The sequence below is a fragment of the Zosterops lateralis genome, assembly GCF_965231275.1.
Source record: "Zosterops lateralis genome assembly, chromosome: 23".
NCBI lineage: Eukaryota > Metazoa > Chordata > Aves > Passeriformes > Zosteropidae > Zosterops > Zosterops lateralis.
Window position 1 is genome coordinate 5,094,940 of NC_139783.1, and position 24,240 is coordinate 5,119,179.

Genomic DNA, 24,240 nt, shown 5'->3' on the forward strand with positions numbered 1-24,240 from the left:
ATGCCTCATGAAATGGGAAGCCTGAGCTTGTGGAAGTGCCTGAAAGATGCCCTGTTCCACTGCAGGGACACTCAGGCTGAAACAGGAGCCTGAGCCCTGTCTTGGGAAGGCTCCTGGGAGCTGGAATTGGTGGCGTGCTGGGAGAGGAGGAGCAGGGGGAGAAGGATGGGCGCTGCTGTGTGGCAGGAGCAGGAGGTTTGGGCCGCAGGACATTGCGCCTGCGCGGCTGCCCCGCAATGGGCGGCCGTGCCCGGGGCTCTGGGCCTGGCCCCGCCTGCGCTGAGCTCCCGACACTGCGGGAGCTGCCCGGGCTGGGCTCAGGTTCCCGCTGGCCCTGGGCAGCAGGCTGGGCTCCAGCTGGGATCAGCAGCAGCTGCAAATACCTCTGCCCATCTCCACTTGCTGCTGCTGCTGCTTGGAGGAAGCATTGAAGGGAGACGAGGAGTTCTGGTTTCTCTTTCTCCTGGTGGATTTTTTCATTTTATTTGACACCACAGAGGCAATTTCTGTGATGGCCTCTGTCAGTTGATTCTATTTCAGCAGCAACAGGGCTGTGTTTGAGTGCTGCAGATGTGGCCTGTGTGGCTTTAAATCTCCTCAACTTTGTGCTCAGGGACTTGTGAACATTTGGAGATCTGCTACTCATGATGCCAGAGTTTCCTATCATAAAAGCACCTCTGGGTGGCACTAATCAAAAAGGACAATTGCAGTTTTATGGATAAAGCTCAAGTGGCCACCAGAAGAGGGGCAAGAGCAGCCATGATCCACAATTGCCAAGGCAAAGGCAGCAGCAGCTCCTGCTGTCACCTCAGGGTGAGTAAAACAGCGCTGAAAACAGCACTGGAAGCCGATCCTTTCTTTCTCTGCAGGCTGGGTCAGGGCAGCACAGGCGGGCCCTGAGCAATCAGGGCTGTTGGTGGGTGATTGTTCCTCTAGTGCCGAATTGAGGTGGACAAAGGCCTTGGAAGGCGAGGCAGGAGCAGGTGGGAAGGGGCCGGCGCTGCTGCTGCTCCTGCCCGGGAGCCCCGGCTGGGCCGGGCCGGCGCCCGCTGCGCTGCGGCTCCTGCTGCTGCCAGAGCCGGGCGGGACTCGGGGACAGGGAATGGACACGGGGGGACACCAAAGGCCTGCGGGGCTGCGGGGATGTTGGCGCTGGGGCCAGCACCAGCACAGAGCTTCAGCCGCAATGAACCCAGAGGGAAAGGCTGGGGAAAGGCTCCATTGCAGCCTTTCTTTCCTCAGGGCTGGGAAGGGACCGAAATGAAAGGAGAACAAGCAGGGCCCGACCCCTCCTCCTTTGGGAGGAGCCCCATGCTTGAGGCTGTGAGGGGCCATGAGGGGCTGTGAGGGCTGTGAGATGCTATGAAGAGCTTTGAGTGGAAATGAAATGCCATGAAGGGCTGTGAGGAGCCATGAGGGGCCAGGAGAGGTTCTGTGGGGCCATGAAGGGCTGTGAGGGGCCATGAGGAGCCTCAGCCCTGGCAGGAGGGGGGTCCCACCATGTCCCCAGGGCAGGGCAGCCCTGAGGGGCCGCCAGTGCAGACGTGGCAGCAGAGCGGGCTTGGGGCACCTCCGGGAGGGGATGAGACCCTTCCCCAGCTCCAAACCGCACCAAACCCACCATTAACAGGATTTTCCATCTTTAGAATCCACTGGCTACTTGGAGTTGACTGTACAGTTTAATCCTGGTGGGAAAAGCAAAGGAATTTTCCCAGTGAGTGATATCCAGACACTCTTAATAATGTCTAAGATTTAAAAGTCTTACCAATGAAAAGTGATACTAATGAATAATAATAACAAGAACAAGAAATAAACCCCCAAATCCCAACACCCAGCACCACACCAAAATGACAAACCTCATTTTTTTTTTTACTATCACAGGGTTCATGAAAACAAAATCCTAATAACATTCTCCAGCTCACATCTTCCCCACCAGATAAATGAGGCCATTTGCAGTGTTTAATACAAGTTACAATTTAGGGCTGGAGGGAAGAATGGGGAGACACTGAGACACTACCGATTTCCATATCCTACCCAGCAGGCCAACTCCAAAGTGGAGAGAATAAAATGGAATGGGGACAGGGCCTGGTCAGATGTTCCTCTAAAGGAACATTCCTGAAGCACTTGGAGGATGATCCTGCTCCCCAAGGGACGTTCCCATGGTGCCAACTCAGGAACTGCAATGGGGAGTGGGGCCAGAGAGGAAAGGGCAACCAGGGATGGGCTGTTTGCAGGGGAGGGAACAGGGGTGGGCAAGAATAAGAAATTTGTACCAGGGAAGGGTAAAGAAAGCCAAGGTAAAGCAAAGGAAATGCTGAGGGCAGTTTGGGGGTGGCTGCCAGGCAGCCCTGGCTCTGAGCAATAACGTCTGCAGTGGCACAGGAAACTCAGAGCTGACGGGAACAAACTCTCTGTGTGACTTGAGAGGCCACGCCAAAGCTGAGTGGTTTCCCTGCTGTGGCCCAGCCCTTCCTGGCCCCAGGGGCTGATGGCATTTGTGCTCCCTCAGGTTCATCTCCCCACAGCAACAGCATGGGGGTGCTGAGGCCTGCTCTGGGCAGTGCAAACAGGGGCTCCTGAGGCAGTGCTGCCGTGTTTGTGCCTGCAAGGATGCGGCCCCTGTGTGAGCTGGGGGAGAGGCCAGGGCTGCCCAGGGGGGATGTTGTTGGCAGGGGCATGAGGACGCTCTGGGACGCTGCCCTGGGGTGTCCAGCGCAGTGGGGATGGATCAGCCCCTGCTCTGCTGCTCCTTCCCGTCTCCCCCAGGGCCCTTGCAGAGCCCCAGGCCTGCTGTTTGCCCCCAGCCTGCCCAGGGCCAGCCTGGGGCTGCTCCCGGGGCTTTTCTGTGCTGAGCAATGGCCTGGGCGTCTTCTGGAGAGAGCCTGGGCAAGGAGCCTGGAGCCTCCAGGCCCTGCCCTGAGGCGTCAGCGCTGCCCCAGCAGTGCCCATGGCCTGTCCCTGCTGCAGCCCCGGCACTGCCACCCCCAGCCCTGTGCCCGGCCCCGAGAGCCCTCAGGCCCTACAGCAACACCAGGGCCAGGAGGGCAGCGGGGCAGGGCCACGGCAGCAGCACTGGCAGCACCAAGGGCTGCTGCTCCTGGGCACAGCTGCTGTGCCAGCCCTGATCTGCCCCCAGCTCTGCACACAGACATTGCTGCTGCAGCTGCAGAGAAGGGAACAAAAGGGGCATCTCTGCAGAAAACTTGGCTGGGACATCCTTGAGTTCCTTTAAAGCCACCAAGAGTGCAGCACCTCATTGGCACAGTTTGTGGCCACAGGGGAAGGTGGAGAGAAACTAAATGAGAAATGGCACAAAGAATGGCTTTTCTTTATGGCAATATTAAAAAAGTAAAGCACAGGAGAACAACCAAACCAACAAGAATTATCAAAGATATTGCAAGTGATTTTCAGAAATTGGCCAGCAGTTTAATGTTTCTGAAAACATCCAGTCATCAGTCTCCACACTTGCAGCCTTGAGCTCCTGGTTCCTCAGGCTGTAGATGAGGGGGTTCAGGGCTGGAGGCACCACCGAGTAAAGAACTGACAGGGCCAGATCCAGGGATGGGGATGAGAGGGAGGGGGGCTTCAGGTGAGCAAATGTGCCAGTGATTGTGAACAGGGAGACCACAGCCAGGTGAGGGAGGCAGGTGGAAAAGGCTTTGTGGCGTCCCTGTTCAGAGGAGATCCTCAGCACGGCCCTGAAGATCTGCACATAGGAGAAAACAATGAACACAAAACAACCAAATAATAAACAAGCACTAACAGCAATGAGCCCAAGTTCCCTGAGGTTGGAGAGTGAGCAGGAGAGCTTGAGGATCTGGGGGATTTCACAAAAGAACTGGTCCAGGGCATTGCCCTTGCACAGGGGCAGGGAAAATGTATTGGCTGTGTGCAGCAGTGAATAGAGAAAGGCACTGGCCCAGGCAGCTGCTGCCATGTGGGCACAAGCTCTACTGCCCAGGAGGGTCCCGTAGTGCAGGGGTTTGCAGATGGACACGTAGTGGTCGTAGCACATGATGGTCAGCAGGAAATACTCTGTTATAGCAAAAAAAACTAAAAAGAATACTTGAGCAGCACATCCTGCATAAGAGATGGTCCTGGTGTCCCAGAGGGAATTGTGCATGGCTTTGGGGACAGTGGTGCAGATGCAGCCCAGGTCACTGAGGGCCAGGTGGAGCAGGAAGAAGAACATGGGGCTGTGCAGGTGGTGGCCGCAGGCTGTGGCGCTGATGACGAGGCCGTTGGCCAGGAGGGCAGCCAGGGAGATGCCCAGGAAGAGGCAGAAGTGCAGGAGCTGCAGCTGCCTCGTGTCTGCCAATGCCAGCAGGAGGAAGTGGCTGATGGAGCTGCTGTTGGACATTTGTGCTGTCTTGGCATGGGGATCTGTAAAAAGAGTAATCATGGAATAGTTCAGATTGGAGAGGACTTTCAATATCCCAGCCCAGCTTGGTGGCACTTTCCCCCCAGTGCCTGCCCAGGGCTCTGCTGCCTGGAGCTGTCCCTGCCTGCAGCTGCTTCCCTGTGCCCAGGGCTGGGCCCTGCCAGTGCTGCCAGAGCCCAGCCCAGCCCTGGGGGCTCAGCTCTGCCCTGCAGAGCCCTCCCAGCTCAGGCACTGCCCAGGGTAAACTCTGGCTCTGCAGGCTCTGATGGCAACCTCAGAGCAACCCTGAGTAGGCTGGAAAAGTGATTCTGGTGCTGCCTGCAAGGGGCCCTTTGCTGATTTCTGTCACTGCCTCGTTTAGTAAGGTCTGAGAGAAAATTGCTTGGTTCTTTTTTCCTCAACCTGAACATAGAGATTAATGTCTATGTGCAATTTCCCATCTAGGCAACACAGAGCAGTAGATTAATAAAGAAGGATTTCCCCATTTATGCAGCCCCTGCCTCGCTTTGCTCCCTGGATAATCTACTTGGAAATGTTCTGCAGTTAAATGCCATGTTGGGAGCCATCCTCAACAATGCAGCATCTTCACCACCCAAGAAGAACACTTCCACAACTCACCAGCTATGTCTCCTTCCACCCAGATCTTGTCCCCCAGTGCTGGGAGCAGCTCCCAGGGCTGGCTGAGAGCTGTCCCTGGCAGGCAGCAGAGTCCCTGCCCCAGCACAGCGCCCTGGGCTGCAGGACCCTGCTCTGCACGACAGCCCTGGGCACCCCTGGCTGCTCTACACAGGAGAGAAGCAGAGAATGTACTCACAGAGTCTGTAGGCATTGGCATGTTCCAGCTTTAGGAGAGGACTGCAGGAGCTGCAGCTGCATTGTCCTGCAGCCAGAGGTTCCTGTGCCAAGGGCTGGGAGTGATTCTCCCCCAGGCACTTGTCAGCCCCTTCCCAGCCCTGAGTGATTGAAGCTCTCTGTGTCTGTGTGCTGTGCCCGGGGTGGCTGCAGGCAGTGCCCCAGCCCTGCTGGGCTGGGAGAAGAGCTGCTCATCAAGAGAAATGTGGTTTTAAGCTCTTCTTGGTTGCCAGGAGCTGCCTCTGTGCCAGGAGCCCAGCCCAGCTCAGCAGCACAGACACAGCACAAGGACTTTAATGACCCTCTTGGGGCTTGTGATGAGGCCCTGAACATCAGAGGGAGATGATGAAATTTCTCAAGAACTCCAAGTCAGAATCCAACTCCAAAGTATCTTGAAGTTTTAATGGTCCCCACTGAAGGACAGGAGAGAGAAAGTGTCCCCAGGCCCCAGGCAGAGCAGAGAACTGCAGGCAGTGGTGACAGGTTTTTCAAAGGACTTTGGGTTTTGCTTTTGCCTTGGAATCTCTGAGAGGTTTGTGCAATCCAATTATCTGCTGTAATTACTCCCTTGAGAGGCTTTGTCAGTAATGACACTCAGTGGGGCTCATTAATGCTTCAAGATACTTTAGTTATTTTAAGGTACTTGGAGTTTCCCTTTTAAAACTGACTCTATGAGAGATTTGTGCAATCATGGCCCCAATTATCTACTTTAACAAGTCCCTTGGGATTCTGAGTCAGTAACAACACTCAGTGGGGCTCATTAGCACTTCACAGTACTCAAAGTTTATTAAGGAACTACTTTTTCCACTGAGTCTGAGTGCTGTGTGTGATAATTGGCCTCCAATTATCTGCTTTAATGAGTCCTTTGGGAGCTTTGCATTGACACTCAGTGGGGCTCATTCACGCTTTGAGATACTCAAAGTGTTTAAGGTACTTTGGATTTTCCTTCCCACACTGAGTCTCTGAGAGTTTTCTGTGTAATCCTGACCTCCAATTCTCTCCTCCAAGGACTCCGTGAGCAGCCTGTGTTGGGATGGACATCAGTGGGACCCATGAATGCTTCCAGACACTTTGGGTCCTTCTTCTGGCTTTGACTCCTGGAAAGGTTTGTGCAATCTCCTCTCAGGCCCTGAGGTTCCAGGGCTCAGCACCAAATGCACCACGGGACTCATTAGGATCAAGCAAGTGCTGATAAACCATGGCTGTGCCTTGATTTCCCTCTGGTCTGGAGCAGTTCATTAGGAAGGTTTCCTACTGCAGTTATGGAGAAAAGTTTCCAAGAGCTTCTAAGAAAAACACATTTCTATTTGAAAGGATGTATTTTATTACTGTTCTCTTTAGAGAAGCAGTGACTGATGCATTCAGTGACTGATACTGATCCAGAGTCTCTCCCAAGGAGGTCTGGCCAGCTCAGAGAAGCTGTGCCTTGAGCTCTGACCAAGTGTGGACAACCTTGCTCCACATTCCTCAACCCCATCCTGTCTCACATCACTCACCTGGGACCTGCTTTGCTTGCAGAACTGGCTGTACTCAGGCAGAGTGGGTTTTCTTTTTTTTAGAAATCTAAAACTCTGCACATTGTTTCAGACAATCTCCTCAAGTGTGTGCCAAGGCAAAGATGCCACCAAGGAGGTTCCCCTTCCCCAGGGCAGAACCATGCAAGGAATGTTTTAGACACACAGGAAGTTCTGCAATAAACACAAATCCAGAGTTGGCTGAAGGCAGAATTAGACCAACTCCTGAAGGCCAGACAAGCTTTGAACTCCTTGCAGCTCCAAGCTGCAGGTGGGTTGTTGGGAGGTGTGTGAGTGAGCCCAGAGTGAGGGCAAGGGAAATGCAGAGAGGCCTGGAAGTGCTTGTGTGCAGACAGGCAGTGGGGAAGGGCAGTGCAGGGCTGGCCTGGGCCAGGAGTGAGGCTGGATCATCATGCCCAGCTGGCCTGGGCCATGGCAAGGGGCTGTGGCCACGGGCACTGCCCTGAGCCCACTGCCTGGGCCCCTTGCTCAGGGCTGGTGTCAGTGCCCAGAGGCAGAGGGGATCCCTTGCTGGGGGCTGTGCCATGGCCACCTGCCCTGTGCCGCGCTGGCTGCTCAGGCGCCACGGGACCAGCAGCAAACGCCACTGCCAGGGCCAAAGGCAGCTCAGGCAGACAGAAAGGTTCAGGGCTGGCCACTGTTTCCATGGCAGCCCTCCCTGGGACACCACACCTGGGTCACCTGGCCTGGCCATTGCCATGGAAACCCCTTGTGGGGACCGATGCCATAGAGGCTGGCACTGGGACACTGCTGGGGCCGGGTGCTGAGCACAGGCTGAGCACACAGAGATGGGTTTGTTCTTGCTGAGCTCACACAGAGCCAAGGCCTTCCCTGCCCCTTGTCTGGCCACGCTGGGGAGGGGCTGGGGCTGTGGGGGAGCTTGGGAGGGGACACAGCCAGGACAGGTGACCCCAAGTGACCCCAAGGATACCCCAGACCACGGGACATCATGTGCAGTGTATAAAGTGGGGGAACGAGGAGGAAGGGGTGACATTTGGAGTGAGGGTTTTTGTCTTCCCAGGTGACACTTAGGCAGGACGGAACCCTGTTTCACCAGTGGGCAGGGTCAGCACCAAAGACACAGAACCAACTTAAGGAATTGGGTCATTTATATAATGCAAAGCTGCAAAGAATTACAAAAGGATGAGCTCAGCAAAGCACATAATCATTAGCAAAGAATTACAACAGGAGTTCAGCAACTCATCCAGTAGTTTCTACCAAAGATTGCTTATATTGATTTAGAAAGATCCATCAGCAGTTACCCTCAGACTTTACCATCATCTTGATCCACATATCAGCTGGGAGAAGCCAAGGACTGCAGAGCCACTCCCAGACACTGGGAATTCCTGCAGGTGTGTCCACCTTTGCAGGAAACAAGGCCTCCAACCTTGCTGGGAGAGGGCCCAGCCTTTACACTGTTAAACAAACAAGCTGCCATCACTTCTGGTGTTTGGACATCTGGTTTCATTCTTCTGTTGGGTTTCTCCCAAAGCCTGGCCAGGGCTCAAGGAGGAACCAAGGCAGTTGACTGGGATGCTCCACACCCAAAAAAGGCCAGATGGAGCCTTGTCTGATTTTCAAACACAGAAAGGTAAATCCAGATTTCACCAATGAACAGATACAAAGATAATTGCTAATAACGATTCATTAATGAGCAGATACAAATATAGCATTTGGTTGGAATGTTCATCCAGAGGTCACCATTGGCTCAGGGCTTGTTGTTCAGGCCTTGCTATTTCAATTGGTCCTTTTCTCTAGAGATGAACAACAACCTCCATAACAATTCCTTCAATAACACAGTTTAGAATTAGCTGTTAGGCATAAAGGCATTGTCTCTTGTCCTTCAATTAAGTGCTGCTCAAGTTCATTATTCAGAGCTGTAATTCACATTCCTTTCAAAACATGCCCAATGAGATGCTGTTCTCTGTTATTTATCAAATACTCCTTTTTTTCTTGATTGTGTCTCTTTTTAGACAGTCTTAACACTCCATTTCCCAGCACAAATTGTCACAACAACTCTAATATGGAATCATACCACACCAAGTGCTCACAGTGCAATGATTACAGTCACTGCCATGAATACATTTCACAGCAGCCTCCAATTTCATAGCCATGAGGCCAATCCCACCAAGAAGAATTGTCTTCTTTCTGTCACTCTTCTACTGCTCTTTCTATCAGTTTAATTTCTCATTGATATTCTGCATCGATTCCTCCTCCCATGACATGAACACTTTGCAAGGCCAAGCTCCAGTGAGCAGTGACCAAACCAAAGTGTCCTGGAGGACTCTGAATTCCTGTTTTGGTATTGATAACTCTCATTTGCTTCTGATTTATCCTAATTAATTGCAATGCATGAAGGTCCAGCCCTGCAGCCTCTGGGGTGGCCTGTCAGGGGCCATCTCCCCCAGAACAATTTCCCAGGAGGTCAAAGTCTCCCTGTCCATGGTTGGATTTGCAAACTGGGTGCAGCCCTGCACACCCAGGGGGTTTCCATTTCCCCAGTGGGGCCATGGTTAAGGGTATGGAGCACATCTGGGACATGGGTTTTCTATTGGGACAGGTTCCCATCTCCTCATTTTTCCAACTGCTCTTTTAACAACCCCTTCATCCATTCAACCAATCCTGCAGCTTGGGGATTGTCTGGGATATGAACAACCCAGCAGTCTTAATCACTGTATTTTTCACAGTAACAGAACATTCTGCATCACAGTATCAGCAAACCATGTAAAATTAGCCAATTTCATCCCTTCCTCCTCTTTTCGTTGTATACAATCTCACAAAGTTGACCACTGACAATTGGGTCCTGACCAATGTTTTTTTGTAGGGTATTTGGTGTTACATCCCTGAGCAGCCAAAGCTACCAAATTAGTATTGCCAGCACTATTTCACATTATCATTAATTTAGATGTAGATATAGATATATAGATATTGATATGAACGGATATAAATATACAAAATATATATGTCTAACTATATTACAAATATGTATATAGCTATTTATTACATTAATAATTTTTCACTTGCAGAAATGCATCTGAGCTCAAGATTGAAGCCTTCTTCTGTCACTCCATGTGGGAATGTTTCAACAATAATTGTTCCTTCTGTTAGTGCTGTTTCCAATGTGCTCTTAACAAAATTCAGCTTTGTCTTCCAAGCCCACAAGTTCTTTTCCTTTTTCCATATGCAAATTTTGGATGCATTTTAGCACATCCAGTGGTTCAGCTTCTTTTAGCTGACTCCTCCATGGCTTGCACAGTGCTCAGACCTCAGCCCACTCCAGAGCCAGCAAAGTCTAGAGAAGGTCTTCCCATCCCAGAATTTCAGATGGGACTGATTCCTTACATTTACATTTACATTTACGTTTACGTTTACATTTACATTTACATTTACATTTACATTTACATTTACATTTACATTTACACTTACATTTACATTTACATCTACACTGCGACATTTTGTTGTGATCTGGCCAGACGATGCCAATGTTGTTTTACCAGTGGGCAGGGTCAGCACAAAGACACAGACACCAGCTGAAGGAATTGACCAACTCAAATGCAATTTACTGCATCTCAAAGCAGCAAAGGAGCACAGGAGGAGCAGCTCAGCAATGCACCCAATCATCCCCACCAAGGATTGCCCGCAGGGAGTGAGAAAGATCCATCCCCAGCTCCCCTCAGCCTTTCCCAGCAGCCACACCCACACATCAGCTGGGGGAAGCTGTCACAGCCAAGGGCTGCAGAGCCTCTCCCGGACACTGGGAATTCCTGCAGCTCCTCCAGCCACAGGGGAGGCTCCAGCCTGGCTGGGAGAGGGCCCAGCTCTGGTGGTGCTGAATGAACAAACTGACAGCACTTCTAGGGTGGCAACATCTGGATTCATCCTCCTCCTTGGCTCCTCCCAAAGCCTGGCCAGGGCCCAAGCAGGAACCAGGGGAGGTGACTTTGCCCATCCAGCCCCAGACAAGGCCAGATGTTACATTTCATGGCCTTGTCTGTCTCCTAAACACAGGAAGGTCAATACACGTTTCACTAATGAGTGGATACATCTAACACAAGGCTAATGATCAGGGATATTTCGTTAGGGAGCAGATACAAAGATAACCTTTGGCTGGAAGGTCCATCCAGAGGCACCTTTGGCTCAGGGCCGGTTGTTCAGGCCTCACTCAGGCCTCCTGTCCAGCCTTGGCACTTCAGGGACCTTTGGGACTTCAGGTTGAGGGCTGGGCTGGACACTGTTGGGGACTGCCTGGGCTGGGTGAGCTCAGAGGTCTCTCCCAACAGAAAGGATTCTGTGATTCCATGATTTTATCTGCTGGATTCAGCTGGATCCACGTTAGCAGCATTCATTTGCTCAGAAAGTCTCCTCTTGCTCAGCTCCTGTGGCCTGAAGCTTCAGCTCCTTCAGCTCCTGGTGCTGAGCTGCTCACACTGAAGGAGACAACACAGAGAGAAGAATACAGTTCATGCAATTCCTTCTGGGACACTGAGAGGGGAGGGTGTGGAAGCAGGAGCATTGTTTTGTGTCCCTCTCTCCCCTTCCTGCATTTGAGCCCTTGGAAGCAGCCAAGAGCTTTCTCCAAGAGTGCAATGAAGCAGCTGTTCCTGCTCCCAGCTCTGGCTCTCTCCAGGCTCTGCCCTTGCCTGGTTTTGTCCCTCTTGCTGTGCCCTCTGTTCCCCTGGGGCTCGGTGGCTGCTGCCCAGGACTGTGGGACTTGCACAGATCCAGTGTCCAGACCCTCCTTTCTCTGCCCCTGGAGCTGCCTGGTCACAGCAGACTTTTCCATCAGGAAGCTCCACATGGAGAGGGAGTCCCCACCTCTGTTCCTTGCACAACCCCCAGCAGCCCAGGGCTGCCATCTCAAGTCCCTGCTGGCCCTGAGAGCTCCCAGGTGCCTCAGGCTGCTGTGACACCCCTGCACACGGGAGGGAACAGTGGCAGAGGCTGTGCTGAAAGTCAGCTCCATGTGCTGCTGCTGCTGTGGGGGTCGTTTGTCCAGCCCTGCCCCAGGGTGAGGGATCAGATCCAGGCCCTGCTGCTGCTCCCTGGGGATCAGGCACAGTTTGGTGGTTGCTGTCAGGGCCAGCAGAAGCCGTGGCTGGAGCAGCAGGTGCTGACAGTGCCCCAAGGCCCGGGGCCAGAGGGGTCCCTGGGCTGGGGCTGGCAGGGAGCTGCCCCTTGTTCTCCCTCTGCCTCCCGCAGAGCTGGGCCGGGCACAAGTGGGGCAGCACAGCAAACAGGGAGCCTGCCAGGCTCTTCCAGCCCTGTCTGCTCACAGTTTGGGCCTTGGAGCTGCAGGTGGACAAAGGCAGCTGCTTCTGCTCCCTCTGTGTGTCCCCGTGTTGAGCAGTGCTGCTCCATCAGTCTGTGCCCAGCAATGGGGAAAAGCCTCAGCCCTGCAGGGCCAGGAGCTGCCGGGCTCTGCCTGAGCAGCTCAGCCAGAGGGAAGGGAGCTGCTCCACACGGGAACCAGCAGCAAAAGACATTTATAGGACATGTTATCTGTTTCATAAAAGAAAAAAAAAAGAAAAAGAAAAAATTGTACATAAAATGTACATAAAAGATATTCCAACTTTTTAGTGGAATATCTTCTGTAACTTTGCATTAAGAGGTAACTGATCTTTTGAAAAAGAGAACTCAGGTATTTAGTTTGTGAATGTGCTGATGACATGGACCCATCTTACTGACCTCAGCAGCCTCTTTTAAAGATTTTGGGGACTGTTTTCAACATTGTTTTTAAATTGTGATTGAAGCAATAGGGAATTGCTTGTACCCTTCCAGCTTCAAGCAGGACTGGGAATCTAAACTCCATCAAACCCCAAATCCATTAGAGGATGGCCTTCCTTCTCACCCTGTGAATGAGGTGCATATTCCTTTTGAAATGGTCAGGGCTTACTTAAGGATGGAAAATCCCACTTACAGCTTTTTGCTCTGGTGTGCAAATGCAGAAGGGCAATTCTTTATCCACCAACTCCAGACCGCACTGCCTCAGGAACACGGCCCCCTCGCCAGGTTTGGCCCACTCGTGGCACTTCTAGAGGAGGAAGAAAGTGCAATTGCACAATTCCAGCCAAAAAGGAGAGAGGAGTAGGGCAGATAAAACATCCTGTGGAGATCCGGGTGTTCAGTTGGGATCGTGTAGCATCTGGGTTCTTGCCAATTGGGTGTGCACCCCTAACTGCAATCTCTTGGCCTGCAGGAGAGTCTCACTCACCTGCAAAAGCAGAAAGCTCAGGCGCTGTGCTCAGAACGGGCTCAAATGATGCAAAGGTGTCAGAGCCATGTGAGGGCACAGCCAGCCCAGCCATGCCCAGGGCTGAGCCCAGCAGAGCCCCGGCAGAGCCCAGAGCAGCCTCAGCATCTGCAGAGCCCGGCTGCAAGGAGAGAAACCAGAAACCATCCGTGAGCTGAAGGCTCCTGTGCCCTTGCCTCAACTGCCCGCAGTGCCCAGGCCGTGCTGGCCGTGCTCAGAGCGGGGCCCAAAGCTGCCCATCATTGCTGCCCTTGGCAGCAGAGCAGGAGGGCAGGACATGTGCCCAGCCTGCAGCCAGCCAGGGGAGATCCAGCCCTCAGCAGCTGCCCAGAGCAGGATGCTCCTGTGCTCGCTGCCATCCCCCAAAACCTCTTCTCTCACCCACGCCAAGAAGATGTGGACCCACCTCACGCCATGTGCTGCCTTAGGAAAAGCTGCTCCCAAACCATGTCCTCATCCTTCTCCAGGGGCACGGCCCATCCACGCCACAGCTGGTCCCAAGAATTTCCTGATCCAGACTGGACACCACCTAGAACGCTTCCTTTAGAAAAACAAACAACTAATTATTGAGAATAGATTACAGACAAAAAGGGGAAACAAGAAAAAAGGTAAAAGATCTTGTAGCTGTCAGGGGCTTGAGGAAGGCCCAACCCCTACATGCTGGGGAGAAACCCACCCACAGGTGAGGGAAGCCCAGGCTTTCTCCCATCCCCTCTTCACTGTCCCGCCCCCCCCTGCAAAGTTCTGGTGATCCCAGAGCAAACAAGGGGAGTGCAGCAGCCCAAGCCCTTCCTTGCCTGCAAAGCAAAGCAGCCCATGGACAGGCTCTGGAGTCCCACCTCTGCTCCCACCATGGGCCTTTGTTTGTGTCGGGCTGGCTGCCCCAGCCCCAGCCCAGGGCACGGTGGGTGGTGGGAGCTGTTGGCAGGGCCAGGAGCCAACTCCTATTTCGGAACCACCCCAACCCGTGGTCCCAGCCCTGACAAAAAGCAGCTTGGCAGCCCACTGAACAATCAGTTGCACCTGCCCCAGCAAAGGGAGAACCTTTGGTTCCTGGCCAGGCTGCGCAATGCCCAAATCTGGGAGCATCCCCCTGTGTGTGAACTCATCTGCAAATTGGCTGTGGAGCCTGGCTTTGAAGAAGGTGCCAGAATCCAAGTCCATCATCTTCAGCCTTGTGGTGGCCAGGACGAGGAAGAGCTTGTCCTCCTTGGTGTTGTTCTCACCGTCTCCAGCAGCAGCAGCCCCACCTGGTACAGCTTCTCCAGGGGCTCCTTCTCCTTCCCTGGGGGTGAGACCAGGCTGTCAGGGTTCTGCCCAGGGCTCCAGCTGTCAGTGAACCAGGACAAGCCAAACCAGCCTGGATGGCAGCCACCAGTGCTGGGCAGAGCAGCTCAGCTCCAGCACAAGGGCCCATCCGATGACCCCTGCACAGTGACACAGGCAGCACAAAAAAGTCTGGGTTTCTTTGCCTCTGATTGCCAAGGCATGTGTGGAGCTGTAACTTACCAGGGCCCTGCATCAAAGTGTGCTTGTGGCTCTCTCCCTTCTTCTATGGCCGATGAATATTCTGCATCCAAGGGTGACACAAGAGGTCTTCTAATGAAGGCCTTTCCCAGTCAGGCACGGATAAACACCTCCTGACCAGATCTTGGCACTCTGGGGAGAGAAACCAGAAACCCCCGGTGAGCTGGAGAAGGCTCCTGTCAGCTTTGCCCCACTATTCCCATGCCCAGTCCATGCTGGATGTGCTCAGAGCTGGGCCTAAACTTTCCCATCAATTCCCTGTTTTGGAGAAGAGCAGGAGAGCAGGACATGTGCCACGTCCCCAGCTGCTGCCAGAGCAGGATGCTCACAAGCCCCGCTGCTGTCTCCCAGCACTGGTATTCCCCTGTGCCCAGAGATGAGGATCCACCTTGAGAGAGCCGTTGTGGCAGCGAGAGCTGATGGTCCCAGCTGATCTTCTGGCCCCTCCTGAAAGGGTGCTCCCCGCAGACCATCTGGTGCAGCAGGATGCCCAGGGACCAGATGGTAGCTGGCCTGCCATAGTACCAGCCAAAGTGGGTCCATTCCGGGGGGCTGTAGGATGGTGTTCCTATGGAATACAGATGGAGATCATCAGGGGGATGCTGCTGCTCCCAGAGCCTGGCCCCAGCATCCCTGGGCATGTCGGGGCTGCCCCAGTGGCACATGGTGTGACCCACTGCCCTCTTGCCAGCACCTGGGACTTGTGTACAAACTTGGGGTTGGAAGAGAAGCCACTGGTGTTGGAAGAGGGCAACGGAAACCCTGGAAAGTCCTGACTGTGACAAGAAAAAACCCACTCAAAGCTGGGGAAAAACCATACTTTCCTCCTCCCTGCCTGCATTGCCCCCAAAAACATTATGATCCCAAAGCAAACCAGGTGGGCAGAGCAGTCCAAGCCCTGTATTGTCTGCACACCAAACTGGCTGGTGCTCAGGTTCTGGCCACCTCTCTCTGCTACCTTCACCCATGGGCGTTTCTGTCGGGCTGGATGCCCCAGCCCCAGTCCCAGTCCTGGGCAGAGTGGCTGGCAAAGGCTGCCAGCTGGGCTGGAAGCTGCCCCCCACACACCCCTGCTCAAAAGCAACCCAGCTGAAGTCTCAGTGCCATGACTGGCAGCAAAAGGGAGATGTCCAGAACTGGGAGCACACTCTTGCCTGGGCTCACCTGCAAATCGAGTGTAGGCTGTGTCTTGAAGGTAGGTGCCACAGCCAAAATCGATCAATTTGGCCCGCCCAGTGGCCAGGTCGACCAGGATGTTTGCTGGCTTTATGTCCCTGTGCAGGACCCCACAGCTGGTGCAGTGCTGCACAGCTTCCAGGACCTGCCGGAACAGCTCCCGCGCCACCTCCTCGGACAGGAACCTCCGGGCCCGAATGAAGTGCCGCAGGTCCTGACACCGCTCCGGGCGCTCCAGCACCATCACAATGTCGTTGGGGAACTCCCGCCACTCCAGCAGCTGGACGACCCCAGGGAAGCCAGTGGAGACCCTGTCGAGCAGCACAACCTCCAGGGGTGCCCTGGTGCCGTTGGGCTGCGGGAGGACCACGATGCCGTCAGTGGGGCTGAGGCCGTGCCAGGGCTGGGGCAGCCCTTTACCCAGCCCGGGATGCTCTGCACCCTCTGCTGGCCCCACATCACCCCCCTCGAGGCGTCCTGGCAGCTTCCACCCTGCAGGGCATGGGCTCATCCCCGCCCGGCACAGCCCGGCTTCTCCCGCTGGCCCCGCTCACTCACCAGCTCGCCCCAGTGCTGGATGTGGTTCTGTGGCACCCTTTTGATGGCCACCTGCAAGCCAAGGGGAGCAGCGGGCTGAGCTCGCTGCCCGCCCTGCCCAGCCCCATCCTCCCCCTCCTCCTCCTCCTCCTCCTCCTGTGCCTGCCGCTGGCCCCACCGCTCACCGGGGCGCCGTCCGAGAGCCGCGTTGCCGCGAAGACGCTGCCGAAGCCACCGCGCCCCAGCAGCGAACCCAGCTGGTACTGCTCCTTGCAGCCCGGCTGCGCCTTCCCTGCCGGCGAGACGCGGCTGTCAGCGCTCGGCCCGGGGCCAGAAACGGCCCCCGAGTGCCCCCCGAGCGCCCCGGGCCGGGCATCCCCAGGGGTTCCTTCCTTGGAACCCGACAGCGCCGGGTCGGGGCCGGCGGCCGCGCTGCCGAGCGGAGGAGCTCGGGCCGGGGAAGCCGCAGCGGAGGCGGCGGGAGCGGCCACTCCGCCTGTGCCCTCGACGGGGCCCGGGAGGGGCCGGGGCCGGGGCCGGGCTCGGAGCAGGCGGAGCCAAAGGGCGGCGATGCTGCCCCAGCCCCGGGCACTGATCCCCGCCCAGCAGCGCCACCGCCAGTACAGCCAGAGCCGGGCGGAGACCAGACCGCGGCGGGACGCCCGGGGATGGGGACGGGGCAGCCCCGCCCGGGGCCGGGGGTGGGCCCGGGGCATTGCCCGGCCCGACAAGGGAGAGGGAGACTGGGAGAGGAGGGGGACACCGGGAGGAGACTGGGAGAGGGCGTGGGACTGCAGGAGAGGGAGAAGAAAGGTAGGAGAAACTCAATAAATCGCTGCTTTTGTCGCTGCCGCCGCTGCCGCTGCTGCTGCTGCTGCTGCTGCTGCTGCAACTGCTGCAACTGAAGCCCTGGGGCCGTTTGTCCCCGTGTCCGTTTTTCCGTTGCCTGCTCGGCCCAGCGCTGAGCCCCGCGCTCCTCGGGGGCAGCCCCTGAGCCTGTCCAAACACGGGAACTTTGCCCTGTTGAGCCAAGACCCAGAGTCTTGACTCCTGCACTGTGGCAGAGGAATCCCCTTGGTTGCTGCTGTGCATTGTCCCTGCTGAGGGTCAGACATTATCAGAGCACATTCCCTGAATGCAGAATTTGTACCTGACCCAAGCACTGCACTTGTGGCTCCAGCACTGCTTTCCAAGAAAAGCAGGGGAAGGCAAACAGGATGTAGCTCATGGTATTTCACAGTGTCTAAATCTGGCTAAGTCATCAGTCTTAGAAGTGAGATCCATTTGGAATGAATGGGATGGAGAAATATTGCAAGATAAGAAAGGGAGAATAGAAACAAATAGAGAAGACTATCATGGATTGTTCTTTAATTTTAATTTAATTTCTTAAAAGCTGTTACAGTTTTCCCACAATCTTCACAGTCTGCTCGTTCTAAGAACCTTCCCTGGAGAATAAGGTGCAGCTTCTGTCACAAGATGTGCCACCAGTTGCAGCTTCTCTTGGCTTTCCACACCATGAGTGCAGCACAACTCTTGCAGCAAAGCAGGACAAATGTTTGGAGAACTTTACAGCTTGTTCTTTTTCCTTGTGGAATGGGGAGTTGTGCCACTTTAAAGTTTTCATTTTTACTGTTCTACCCTAAAAAACATGCCAGGGTACCAGGAGTTGTTAGAGAGTACAAGCCTGGCTGAATGCAGAGAATGAATCTCCAGAGGCTGCAGCCAGGAGGGGAGAGTTGTGTGATAATCCTTCCAACATCCCCATGGACACCTGGAAAGTGATCTAGAACATGAAAATTGGCTGACAGAGGGAGTTTTGTTTCTGTGTTCAGTGTAGATGATTCTACATCTCATGCATTGATCTAAATCAAGAGCACAATCAGTTCATGAAAAGCACCAGAACAAGCTCAACCACTCTGAGGAGATGACTGAAAGAATCTGAAAAGGAGAAATGCAATAGAAAATGACTCAGTGAACTTTGTCTGGAAGAAGGATCATTTTTTCTAATCATTTCTAATCCATTCCCTCTGCGTTTGTCCTTCTGAAAAAGGCCAAAGGCCAATTTCATCCCTGATACCACATGAAATGGGAAACATAAGCTTGTGAAAGTGCCTGAAAGATGCCCTGTTCCTCTGCAGGGACACTCAGGCTGAAAGAGGAGCCTGAGCCCTGTCTTGGGAAGGCTCCTGGGAGCTGGAATTGGTGGCGTGCTGGGAGAGGAGGAGCAGGGGGAGAAGGATGGGCGCTGCTGTGTGGCAGGAGCAGGAGGTTTGGGCCGCAGGACATTCCGCCTGCGCCGCTGCCCCGCAATGGGCGGCCGTGCCCGGGGCTCTGGGCCTGGCCCCGCCTGCGCTGAGCTCCCGACACTGCGGGAGCTGCCCGGGCTGGGCTCAGGCTCCCGCTGGCCCTGGGCAGCAAGCTGGGCTCCAGCTGGGATCAGCAGCAGCTGCAAATACCTCTGCCCATCTCCACTTGCTGCTGCTGCTCAGAGGAAGCAATGAAGGGAGTCAAGGAGTTCTGGTTTCTCTTTCTCCTGGTGGATTTTTTCATTTTATTTGACATTGCAGAGGCAATTTCTGTGATGGTCTCTGCCAGTTGATTCTATTTCAGCAGCAGCAGCAGCAACAGGGCTGTGTTTGAGTGCTGCAAATGTGGCCTGTGTAGCTTTAATTCTCCTTAACTTTGTGCTCACGGAATTTTGAAGATTTGGAGATCTGCTGCTCATGATGCCAGAGTTTCCTATCATAAAAGCACCTCTGGGTGTCACTGATCAAAAAGGGCAATTGCAGTTTTACTGATAAAAATCAAGTGGCCACCAGAAGAGGGGCAAGAGCAGCCACGATCTACAATTGCCGAGGCAAAGGCAGCAGCACCTCCTGCTGTCACCTCAGGGTGAGTAAAACAGTGCTGAAAAGAGCGCTGGAAGCCGATCCTTTCTTTCTCTGCAGGCTGGGTCAGGGCAGCACAGGCGGGCCCTGAGCAATCAGGGCTGTTGGTGGGTGATTGTTGCTCTAGTGCCGAATTGAGGTGGACAAAGGCCTTGGAAGGCGAGGCAGGAGCAGGTGGGAAGGGGCCGGCGCTGCTGCTGCTCCTGCCCGGGAGCCCCGGCTGGGCCGGGCCGGCGCCCGCTGCGTTGCGGCTCCTGCTGCTGCCAGAGCCGGGCGGGACTCGGGGACAGGGAATGGACACGGGGGGACACCAAAGGCCTGCGGGGCTGCGGGGATGTTGGCGCTGGGGCCAGCGCCAGCACAGAGCTTCAGCCGCAATGAACCCAGAGGGAAAGGCTGGGGAAAGGCTCCATTGCAGCCTTTCTTTCCTCAGGGCTGGGAAGGGACCGAAATGAAAGGAGAACAAGCAGGGCCCGACCCCTCCTCCTTTGGGAGGAGCCCCGTGCCTGGGGCTGTGAGGGGCCATGAGGGGCCAGGAGAGGTTCTGTGGGGCCATGAAGGGCTGTGAGGGGCCATGAGGAGCCTCAGCCCTGGCAGGAGGGGGGGTCCCACCATGTCCCCAGGGCAGGGCAGCCCTGAGGGGCCGCCAGTGCAGACGTGGCAGCAGAGCGGGCTTGGGGCACCTCCGGGAGGGGATGAGACCCTTGCCCAGCTCCAAACCACACCAAACCCACCATTAACAGGATTTTCCAACTTTAGAATCCACTGGCTACTCGGAGTTCACTGTACAGTTTAATCTTGGTGGGAAAACCAAGGGAATTTTCCCAGTGAGTGACATCCAGCCATAGTTAATAATGTGTAAGATTTAAAAGTCTTACCAATGAAAAGTAATACTAATGAATAATAAGAACAAAAAATAAACCCCAAATCCCAGCACCCACCACCACACCAAAATGACAAACATTTTTCTTTACTATCACAATGTTCATGAAAACAAAATCCTATTAACTTTCTCCACCTCACATCTTCCCCATCAGATAAATGAGGCCATTTGCAGGGTTTAATACATGTTACAATTGAGGGGTGGAGGGAAGAATGGGGAGACACTACCAATTTCCATGTCAAACCCAGCAGGCCAACTCCAAAGCGGAGAGAATAAAATGGAATGGGGACAGGGGCTGGTCAGATGTTCCTCTAAAGGATCCCAAAATCACCTCCAAGTGAACTGGAGGGGAAAATAAATGCCTATAAACCACTGTGCATGTTTAGGGACTCAGCTGTGAGGAGCTGGACATGGACAGAGGCATCTGAAACAATCTCAGGTTTTATGGTTTCTTTCTTCCCGAGATTCCAAGGCTGGTGGTTTGTGTGGGTCCGAGGGAGTCTTTTTCCCTCCTGACCTCTGAAGGCTTTGAGTCTTTGTCTGTGCTGAGCTTGGTGTGATGTGAGAATAATGAGGAGTCTCAAGGTCTTGGTTTTCTTGGTTTCTCGCGTTGTTTATTAATTCTTATCTTACAAATTCTCTGTGTCTGGCCAAGATGTTCACGGGAGCTCAGACACGATGTGACTCCCCCTGTGATGGGAGGTCACTCTGCCTTTATACAGATAACTACATGGTTATTATTTACCATTTCATACCAATGCCTATCACCTATACTAACAGAGTCATTTCTACTTTGACCCAATCCACTGATACTACTTTGTGCCCACGTCACTGCAGAAGATGGATGCCAAGGGAGAAGAAGAACCCAGGGCACCACCCTAAAATCTCCATTTTGTCTCTTTGCATCTACATTCTAAAAATCCCAAAACTACAAAATCTTCTACACAGTGATAACTACATTACTGTCTGTCATACATTTGTGACTTGCAATTCTTCTTTGTGTTTGATGTTTTTCACATGGACCAAAATCAAAGACTGTGTCTTCCTGGGTTCTGTGCCAGGCAAAACCCCCTGCACAGACCCCAGACCCACTTTTTGGGGTCCCAGGCCTCTCCACCGAGGTCTGTGACCATCCAGGGTGCCCAGAGGGATGCCCTGGACTCCAACAGCTGACTTGAGAGGCCACGCCAAAGCTGAGTGGTTTCCCTGCTGTGGCCCAGCCCTTCCTGGCCCCAGGGGCTGATGGCATTTGTGCTCCCTCAGGTTCATCTCCCCACACCAACAGCATGGGGGTGCTGAGGCCTGCTCTGGGCAGTGCAAACAGGGGCTCCTGAGGCAGTGCTGCCGTGTCTGTGCCTGCAAGGATGCGGCCCCTGTGTGAGCTGGGGGAGAGGCCAGGGCTGCCCAGGGGGGATGTTGTTGGCAGGTGCATGAGGACGCTCTGGGACGCTGCCCTGGGGTGTCCAGCGCAGTGGGGATGGATCAGCCCCTGCTCTGCTGCTCCTTCCCGTCTCCCCCAGGGCCCTTGCAGAGCCCCAGGCCTGCTGTTTGCCCCCAGCCTGCCCAGGGCCAGCCTGGGGCTGCTCCCGGGGCTTTTCTGTGCTGAGCATTGGCCTGGGCGTGTTCTGGAGAGAGCCTGGGCAAGGAGCCTGGAGCCCCCAGGCCCTGCCCTGAGGCGTCAGTGCTGCCCCAGCAGTGCCCATGGCCTGTCCCTGCTGCAGCCCCAGCACTGCCACCCCCAGCCCTGTGCCCAGCCCCAAGAGCCCTCAGGCCCTACAGCAACACCAGGGCCAGGAGGGCAGCGGGGCAGAGCCACGGCAGCACCACTGGCAGCACCAAGGGCTGCTGCTCCTGGGCACAGCTGCTGTGCCAGCCCTGATCTGCCCCCAGCTCTGCACACAGACATTGCTGCTGCAGCTGCAGAGAAGGGAACAAAAGGGGATCTCTGCAGAAAACTTGGCTGGGACATCCTTGAGTTCTTTTAAAGCCAGCAAGAGTGCAGCCCCTCACTGACACAGTCTGTGGCTACAGAGAAAATGCAGAGAAACAAAATGAGAAATGACACAAACAATGAGATTTATTTGTAACATGATTAAAAGAATAAAACACAGGAGAAACCCTCAACAAAACTAACAAGAAATATCAAATTTGAGTTTTATTACAAGTGATGTGCAGAAATAGGCCAGCAGATTAATGTTTCTGAAACCATCCAGTCATCAGTGTCCACACTGCAGCCTTGAGCTCCTGGTTCCTCAGGCTGTAGATGAGGGGGTTTAGGGCTGGAGGCACCACCGAGTACAGAACTGACAGGGCCAGATCCAGGGATTGGGAGGAGTTGGAGAGGGGCTTCAGGTAGGCAAACATGGCAGTGCTCACAAACATGGAGACCACAGCCAGGTGAGGGAGGCAGGTGGAAAAGGCTTTGTGGCGTCCCTGCTCAGAGGGGATCCTCAGCACATCCCTGAAGATCTGCACATAGGAAAAAACAATGAACACAAAACAACCAAATACCAAACAGCAACTAATAGCAATGAGCCCCAGTTCCCTGAGATAGGATTTGGAGCAGGAGAGCTTGAGGATGTGTGGGATTTCACAGAAGAACTGGCCCAGGGCATTGCCCTTGCACAGGGGCAGTGAAAATGTATTGGCTGTGTGCAGGAGAGCATTGAGAAAGGCACTGGCCCAGGCAGCTGCTGCCATGTGGGCACAAGCTCTGCTGCCCAGGAGGGTCCCGTAGTGCAGGGGTTTGCAGATGGACACGTAGCGGTCGTAGCACATGATGGTCAGGAGATAAAACTCTGCTGAGATGAAGAAGAGAAAGAAAAAGAGCTGTGCAGCACATCCTGTATAGGAGATGGTCCTGGTGTCCCAGAGGGAATTGTGCATGGCTTTGGGGACAGTGGTGCAGATGCAGCCCAGGTCACTGAGGGCCAGGTGGAGCAGGAAGAAGAACATGGGGCTGTGCAGGTGGTGGCCGCAGGCTGCGGCGCTGATGACGAGGCCGTTGGCCAGGAGGGCAGCCAGGGAGATGCCCAGGAAGAGGCAGGAGTGCAGGAGCTGCAGCTGCCTCGTGTCTGCCAATGCCAGCAGGAGGAAGTGGCTGATGGAGCTGCTGTTGGACATTTGTGGAGTCTTGGCATGGGGATCTGTAAAAAGAGTAATCATGGAATAGTTCAGTTAGGGGAGGACTTTGAATATCCCAGCCAGCTTGATGGCACTTTCCCCCCACTGCCTGCCCAGGGCTCTGCTGCCTGGAGCTGTCCCTGCCTGCAGCTGCTTCCCTGTGCCCAGGGCTGGGCCCTGCCAGTGCTGCCAGAGCCCAGCCCAGCCCTGGGGGCTCAGCTCTGCCCTGCAGAGCCCTCCCAGCTCAGGCACTGCCCAGGGGCAGCTCTGGCTCTGCAGGCTCTGATAGCAACCTCAGAGCAACCCTGAGGAGGCTGGAAAAGTGATTCTGGTGCTGCCTGCAAGGGGCCCTTTGCTGATTTCTGTCACTGCCTCGTTTAGTAAGGTCTGAGAGAAAATTGCTTGGTTCTTTTTTCTCAACCTGAACATAGAGATTAATGTCTATGTGCAATTTCCCATCCAGGCAACACAGAGTAGTAGATTAATAAAGCAGGATTTCCCTATATATGCAACCCCTGTCTCGCTTTGCTCCCTGGATAATCTCCTTGGAAATGTTCTGCAATTAAATGCCATGTTGGGAGTCATCCTCAACAATGCAGCATCTTCACCACACAAGGAGAACACTTCCAAGCCTATCCAGCTGTGTCTCCTTCTACCCAGATCTTGTCCCCCAGTGCTGGGAGCAGCTCCCAGGGCTGGCTGAGAGCTGTCCCTGGCAGGCAGCAGAGTCCCTGCCCCAGCACAGCGCCCTGGGCTGCAGGACCCTGCTCTGCACGACAGCCCTGGGCACCCCTGGCTGCTCTACACAGGAGAGAAGCAGAGAATGTACTCACAGAGTCTGTAGGCATTGGGATGTTCCAGCTTTAGGAGAGGACTGCAGGAGCTGCAGCTGCATTGTCCTGCAGCCAGAGGTTCCTGTGCCAAGGGCTGGGAGTGATTCTCCCCCAGGCACTTGTCAGCCCCTTCCCAGCCCTGAGTGATTGAAGCTCTCTGTGCCTGTGTGCTGTGCCCGGGGTGGCTGCAGGCAGCGCCCCAGCCCTGCTGGGCTGGGAGAAGAGCTGCTCATCAAGAGAAATGTGGTTTTAAGC

General features: G+C 54.5%; 1 protein-coding gene and 1 pseudogene across 2 annotated transcripts; both read right to left on the reverse strand.

Annotated features, from left to right (window-relative positions):
* Positions 1-3,426: 3,426 nt before the first annotated feature.
* LOC310918413 (olfactory receptor 14J1-like) lies at positions 3,427-4,360 on the reverse strand (annotated as a pseudogene). The gene has a single exon. The product of its transcript is annotated as an olfactory receptor 14J1-like (transcript).
* A 17,859-nt stretch (positions 4,361-22,219) lies between these two features.
* On the reverse strand, positions 22,220-23,152 carry LOC310918465 (olfactory receptor 14J1-like; the record flags this gene model as incomplete). The annotated part of the gene is made up of 1 exon (XM_083877324.1): positions 22,220-23,152. One exon carries the CDS (start codon positions 23,150-23,152, stop codon positions 22,220-22,222), a length of 933 nt encoding a protein of 310 aa, XP_083733450.1.
* Between the last annotated feature and the right edge of the window lie 1,088 nt (positions 23,153-24,240).